This window comes from Neofelis nebulosa, chromosome 7 (genome assembly GCF_028018385.1).
Source record: "Neofelis nebulosa isolate mNeoNeb1 chromosome 7, mNeoNeb1.pri, whole genome shotgun sequence".
NCBI classification, from domain to species: Eukaryota; Metazoa; Chordata; class Mammalia; order Carnivora; family Felidae; genus Neofelis; species Neofelis nebulosa.
In genome coordinates, this window is record NC_080788.1 from 119,712,382 (window position 1) to 119,719,945 (window position 7,564).

At 40.8% G+C, this 7,564-nt stretch overlaps 1 protein-coding gene across 10 annotated transcripts in view; it reads right to left on the reverse strand.

Moving 5' to 3' along the window:
- Positions 1–7,162, reverse strand: part of NUMB (NUMB endocytic adaptor protein) — a 206,550-nt gene extending 199,388 nt beyond the window's left edge. For 2 of the 10 annotated variants that reach the window (XM_058739576.1, XM_058739573.1), the window contains exon 1: positions 6,760–6,924. Coding sequence is in view for 6 of the 10 variants with exons in the window: in XM_058739570.1 (XP_058595553.1) it covers positions 7,064–7,123 (60 nt within the window). In the remaining 4 variants the exon portion in view is untranslated. Of the gene's footprint in view, positions 1–6,759; positions 6,925–7,063 lie in introns of those variants that run through there. The other 8 variants (XM_058739574.1, XM_058739577.1, XM_058739570.1 and 5 more) reach the window with 8 other exon arrangements.
- Positions 7,163–7,564: the final 402 nt, after the last annotated feature.

A 7,564-nucleotide genomic window follows, 5' to 3' on the forward strand; every position in this document is an offset into this window, starting at 1 on the left:
AAAAAATATAGTTGAATTAAAAGAGAGATTCAAGTTATTCCACAGATGGGACTAAAAATAAGACAACTGGAGTGCCTGGGTGGCTCAGTTGGTTAAGCGTCTGACTTCAGCTCAGGTCATGATCTCACCGTTAGTGAGTCTGAGCTCTGCATAGGGCTCTGTGCTGACAGCTCAGATCTTGGAGCCTGCTGCAGATTCTGTCTCCCTCTCTCTCTGCCTCTCCCCAACTCATATTCTGTCTCTCAAAAATGAATAAACATTTTTTTAAAAATTTTAATAAAATTTAAAAAAATTATGTGCACTAATTAAACTTAAGGCAAAGTCCATTACATCATGAATGTTATAGAAATTACACACCTGCTTTCATCAGAGGTAATTTAAGAAATATAGCTTTTAACAGCTTTCTACAGATACAGATTTTTCTTTCACCTTTGACCAAATCCTTAACAAAGGAAGCTACTTAAATAGTAAAGAAGACTGTATTAACTGTAGGGGAGGATAACTAATTCCTTCTAACTGGCATTTAAAACTAACTTAGAACCATTCAATCTATAATGTTTAATAGTTTTTCTTGAAGTAGGGTTAAGGGTTCCCACTGCTAACAAAAGCATACAAAAATTCATACAACAATACATATTTGGAAGAGGATCAGGTAATATGCTAGAGCCCATGACCACACAGTAAAATATGAGCCTCATTTGCCCATGTTTTAGTCTAATCTACCAAACTAAACCAACCACATAAACAAACTAAGATGGTAAATGTTTAAAGTACATGTAAAAATTTTAAGTAAATTCTGGTTTTCCTAACTGCCAAATTGTTTATACTCACACTATTTGGAATATTAGCCCTTCTAAACAGAGAAGTCAACAATAGGCTTAGTACTGTTATAATTATTAATAATTAACATCACTATGTGTTGACTGCCCACTATTGGCAAGGCACTAAACAAAATGATTTTCATTTAATTCTCATTATCAGGCTGGTAAAGAAGCCATTATAAGCTCCATTTTATGGATGACAAAACCGAGGCTAAGGGAGGTTCAATAAAATGACAAATCAGTAAATAATAGAGCCAGGAATCAAAAACATGGTCATATAATTCTAAAACCTGGATTGTGTCCATTCTACCATGCTTCCTCAGAACACAATGCCTTTTTCAATTTAATAATATAGTAGTTACAAATATCCTTCCGTCATCATCAGGGTATTCTATGGTTCTGTAAGATTCTTTGAAAAAAAAAATTATATTGATTAAAGAATACTGGGAGCAAAAATTCCTTATAACAAAGTTGGTTATATTAAAAATATTTAAATAAACCTTCATAAATCATGCAAAGCAGCACAACATGACACAACTAAAAAGCACCGAAGGTATACTTGTACACGATTGACCAGGACAAAGCATCACTAACTTTTACTTCTCTAAGGTCAAAGATAGCCAAGGTCAATCTTAAGTAAGTTACAAATTTTGCTCTTCTCAGTGTTGCTAGCTTCCCTGACTTTCCCTTTATTCAGGAGCCAAATAGTGTTCTACAGCTTTCAATCCCTCTTGCTCCCTAAATAACTCAAAGAAAATCTGATAACAATCATTTTCCTAATTAACTATATGCACCTTAGTATAACAAGTTACCACAATTAAGATTTTGCTATCTAATCAGAGAACTCAAGACTTTGAACCTGATTAGAAGAATGTAAGGAATCAACAAGCAAGTGAGGAGAAATAAAGATTTGGTGGTGAGAGAAGGGGAAGTCACTGAACATTATTAACACACTAGCTCCTTGGTTAACCCATTTAAGATGGGTGGGGGTCTCTTCCTACTGCTTAATCCCAGACTCCACCAGAGAAAGACAAATGGTATGACTTGCCCTAGTTACGACTGCTAAGGACCTATTCCCAAGAGTTGCAGAAGCAGAGACAAGTGTCCAGCCTTCTAAATCCACATGGTACTGCCCAGGCTCCCATCCTCTAGGACTAGCAATTCTCAGTCTATTCATTTGCATTCTGACCTGCTTTCCTGAGTGGAAGATAACAAAGGAAGAGTTATAGCAGGCAGTGGAAACTGCACAGTACAAAAAATATGTCCATGGGAGAATGCTGCAAATAGGCTCATCCTCCTTTACATATGTCACTCTAGGAAAACTGCCAAGAGGGGCTCACTACTCTAGACATACTTCCTACAGATCCTCCAGACTCCTCCTTAAACACATGTCAGTGTTCTCCTCGTTCTCCCTTAGTTTCAATCCTCCTTTTGCTCTAAGATTTTCAAGTGTGTATTTTATATTCTCAAAAATATATAAGCAGTATCATGAGGACATCCTATTTATCAGAACCTGTGGCTCAGATCTGAACAAACATCCTAAGGTTTTATACAGTACTTGTAACTTTAATAATGAAAATCCCAATAGGTTATATTACTGAAACAAATTTTCTTGGCAAATAATTTATCATGTCAAGATAAAAAAAATTAGATAGCAAGTTTATTTTTTAATATTTAAGGAGTACAATTATTTCCCTTCTCCCTAGCCCTATCAAGGAAACATGTATCAGAATTCAGAAACTGGAATTCAGAATTCAAGAGTCATTCTGTGGAAATCACAATCTATCAAACAAATAGATATGTTTTGGCAAGCTAAAAATAAAATGCAGGTTTTCAAGTACTCTACTAAATAAACAAGGGGCGCCTGGGTGGCTCAGTCGGTTAAGTGTCCAACTCATGGTTTTCGGCTCAGGTCATCATCTCACAGTGTGTTAGTTAGAGCCACGCACTGGGCTCTGCGCTGACAGTGTGGAGACTGCTTGGGATTCTGTCTTCCTCTCTCTCTCTCTGCCCCTCCCCTGCTGGCTGTCCCTCTCTCTCAAAAAAATAATAAACTTAAAAAAAAAAAAAAAAACACCTTTTTTTTTAAGGTGATAACTTTCCCAAGGGATCTCTTCTGATAAAAGTAATTCTCTCAGCAAACTGAAAACCAGACATAGGTTTCTGTACCTTTACACTACTAAATTCTCAGGCACCAACATTTCCATCAAGGTTTATTATATGGGTAGTTGAAGGCCAGCAGCAGAGAGAGCAGATCAGAAGCTATTTATAAAAGAGGATAAAATGCTACTGATATAGAAAATAAACTTAATTAACTAGTGTTAACTGAACTTCTTTTCTAAATCATTTACTTGAATTTTCTTTGATATGTGAAATTAAGTCTCACCAAATTGTCAGGAACACAGTTTCTTTGGGACTTAGAAACCACCATTCATTCAACTACAGATTACTAAATCTCACTATAAAATGAGTTGAGCAATCAGAGCTATTCATTGGTAAGTGTGATTAGATTATGGATGAATAATAAGTCAACTGAATAAAGTCCATTTATTAAAAAGCAAGTAATCAAATTGGTCAATGTTCACAATTACGAACAGTGAACTTTTATATTTTTCCTCCACATTCAATTATTAAGGTTTTACATTCCTCCATCAATTAGCAAAGAATTGAATGATCTATACAAATGTGTCCACCAACTGCACAATGACTTAAAGAACAACCACTGTGGTGGCAGGGATCCTCCGTTTAATGCAATGCAAGGAATTCAAAAGCTTTCATCCTTGGAACCTTTGTTACAAAAATCAGTAAATTTCTTTTGTGAAAAGACTGCTTATTTTTTTCAGTTCAAAAGTATAATGATTATATGTTTTGTAGTCTTCCAAACAAAAATAAAAATTTTAATGAAATATAAAAATCTGAGAATAATTATTTTTGAGAGAAAAAATTATGTAAAAATCCTAATGCAAAGCTACACCAAGAGTTTCTTCACAATTTCATAAAACATTAATGAAAGGGCCACATAAATCCCTTAGATTAAAGATTTTAAAAAGAGCTGCAAGAATCTCTAAGTTTTCCAATACTTCTTTCTCTGTTCCTGTAGCCACAAAAATTAATATAATCATCTCTTCCTAAATATAAACCATCTAGGTTTTTACAGAAGAAAAAGGAAACCAAGAACAGCACAGAAAATACACATATTCTTAATATAGCTGTAAAAAGGTACTGTAGATTGTATTTAGGTCCTCAAACAAGTTAAGTTTACAACATGTACCACATCCAGTTCATTCTCAAGGGAGAAAATCATCAAAACAAAGGCTCCTGCTTAATAAACTATTTGCTTTGTAGTTAAGCCTCTATCCCAGGTGCATTTTACTGTGAATTATTATCACTTTCTTCTCTCTTCAAAAGCCTAGAAATCTAAAATACACAAGTATATCTGATTCCCTTAAAAATGCTTTCATATTAGGGGCTCCTGGATGGCTCAGTTAAGCTCTGGTCATGATCAATCCCAGGGTCCCATAGGGCTCCACACTGACAGCAGGGAGTCTGCTTGGGATTCTCTCTCTCCCCACCCCCTGCTCACAGGTACAATCTCTCTCTCTCAAAATAAAATAAACTTAAAAAAAAATGCTTTTATATATTTTGTATTAGTGTAAGGCCATGAGAAGCCTTATATTACTTTCACTCTCTTTTAAAAAGGAAACACTCCTTTGCTTTTCTTCTTTGAAATGAGTCTTACTTGGTTTTTACTTATTTTCTATACATGAACTGTTCTCAAACCAGTCCATTTCAGCGTTAGTTGTTTACTGCCAATATGTCTGTGCATACTTAGGTTTTTTACAGACAATGGGTTACCATACCGTGGTATAAAAAGAAAGGTAAACAAGAGGGCACAAGTGAAACACCACTCAATTTCATTTCTCTGACTCAAATTTCCTTAAGTCCTCATGCCAAAGATTCTCAATATCTAAAAAGAGGCACAACGCAGTATGTGATCAGGCAAACATAGGAGAAACCAAATAGGAGGCTAAAGAAATTAAATAGAATGTACGACCACCTGAGACAGAATTACCAGCAAAATAAAAATAAATAATAAACTCAGTCCCTAGAAAGCCCTACTGAAGGGCTACTTTTGCTGCACTGCATGGCTCAAAACAGTTTTTCAAACTCTTTTGACTATAAGAAACAGATTTTACATTGTGACCTAGTACACACACAAGAAAATTTTCCCAAAACAACATTTTTCTTCACCAAATGCAATGCTAGTCAATTCTGTTCTATTTCATTTTATTTTCAATGCTGGTGGTGACCCACTAAACTGAGTTTATAAATTACTAATAAATCACAATCCACAGTTTGAGAAACACAGGGCTTAATAGAGGATATCCCTTATATTTGGATCATTTTTGCAATCTGCCTCTATTTGTCTCTAGCAGGGTAGACAGATAGTTTAAGAAGTTTAAACATTATCACTGTTTTCATTGAAGTAAGTGGCTTTTAAAGTGGGATCCTCTGACCATCACCTGAGATAAATGCAAATTCTCAGGACCCACCCCAGATGTACTGAATCAGAAACTCTGGCCAGCAGTCTGTATTTTACCAAGCCCTCCAGGTGATTCTGGTGCAAGCTAAAGTTTGAGAATCACAGCATTAAAAAAAAACTCGGGTCTATATCCTCTATTTAATAATCTAGTCAGTAAGTACCCACTGCTTACTCGATGCCAGTCACTATTCTAAAAGTTCTACAAATATTAACTCATGTGAAAAAACAACCCTATGAAATAGGGACTATTTCTATTATTATCACTATCATACAGATTAGGAAACTTGCACAGAGAGGTTAAATGATCCAAGCTAAGTGGTGGAATTTATTTTAAATTTGGCCAGCGTATGTCTATCCTTTCATGACTCCCCTCTTTCTGATCAAGTCCCCAGTCCTTCCTACTCCCTTAGTTTCAGCTACTCCTCACCTCCCCTTTTTCCTTTCAAATTCCCCGTCCTGTCAATGTCCTCATTTTCTAATATCATTGGTGTCATCCTAAAACAAAATTTTTTTTCTAAGCCACTAGAATGCAAGTCACTTAACCCTGCTTTTAGGATGCTGTTCTCTTCCACCTTAGTATTATGAAGCCGAAGTTTCTTCTATGTCTGAAGTCCTTAGAATCTACTAATAACTACACTGTTAATTTCTCATATCTGCTGTTACGGCCAGTTTCCACAAGACCACCACTCTCTTCCAGAGCAACTTTCTCCTACTGCGTCCTATCTACGCCCTATCTATTTCGCGCTTCCTACAAGGAAATTATTTCTCCCCGCCCACCCCTGTGTCATTTTGCGTGACTACTCTCCAACTGAGAGAACTTCCACTCCCCGGTAGACCCCCTCACCCCAGTCTCAAATCCGAACTACTGCTCCAGGTCCCATGGTCCCCCGCGGATTCTCAGACCCAGGAGCTCCCAGTACAGTCTTGGGTCTCCCATCCCAGACAAGCGGTGGGGGCAGGGAGCTCCTGTTCCTCCCCAGCTGTTCAAGGTCTCCACAGGTCCCACCCTCCTAAGACCCGCTTCTCCTAGACTCCCCCGGAGTCCTCCACCCTCGGACAGCCGCCTTTCTCAGGAGAGTCCCCAACCCCCTCTCTGCCTTTCCTCGACGCCCCTCGCTCAGACCCAGGCCGCTCACTGTCACCCCGGACCCCGGCCGCCCTCGGTGTCTCTTCTCCCTCGGACCCGGGCCACTCCCAGTTTCCCGGCCCCCCAGCTCCCTCCGCTCGGGCCGCTCCTGGGTTTCCCGGGTTCCTCTGCTCTCTTCCCTCGCACCCCAGCTGTCCTGGGTGTGTATCCCCGAGTCACCCGGTCCTCGGACCAGGTTGTTGCCGGTCACCCCGGGTCATCCCCCCTCTCCGGGACCCCGTCCGCTCCCGTCTCTTCAGGGAACTTACCGCTCACACACCGGCCGCCGGTCAGCGCCCAAGCAGCGGGACGTCCCAAGGGACCTCCCGGCATGAACCGCTTGGGTCTGGCCCCAGCCTATGTTGCCAACGCGAACTCCGCCGCCGGGAACCGGGCCATTCTCCCACCAGCCCAGTCGGAGCGAACTCGCCGCAGCCGCCGCCGCCCTGTCCCCGGCCCGACCCGGCCCACAGTCCAGGCCCCCTTCCTCCGGCCTCCGCCTCCGGCGCTCCGAGCTGGAATTTCCGCCCTGCGACGGCCCCCAGACCTCAGGCCTGCGCTACCGGCACTCACCTGCCGCTGCCCCCAACCAACTCCGGCGCCACTGCCTTTACCTCGGCCGCCAGTAGCCATCAAGCGCCACCACCTCCCCCATGACAACAGGCCCACCCCGTTTCATAGTTCTTACCTCTCCATTGGATAGTGGGGCGGCGGCTCTCTACTCTGATTGGCTTCACTTAGCCGTCTGTCATAGCTTCCTCACCGCCCCTTTTCCTGGACCCGGTATTAGCCCCCTCCCGGACTCACAGCGTCCTGAACCAAGCTTTAGTTGTAATTGGTTGATGGTAGGGCGGTTCGAAGTTATGATAGGCTACCGAAAATGTCTGTTAAGTCAATTGGCAAGGGATGTAGCTCCAGGGTTGGTTCAAACTTGGGCACAGTTTGGTTGCGCAGTAAAAAGCAAGGAAGGGGCCGATGTTCACAATCGAGGTTACCGGGGAAGGGTTAACTCTTTGTTGTAGAGTTCATTCTGTAAACTCATCCCTTTCTCCAGTTCCCTCCCTATTAGGAGAA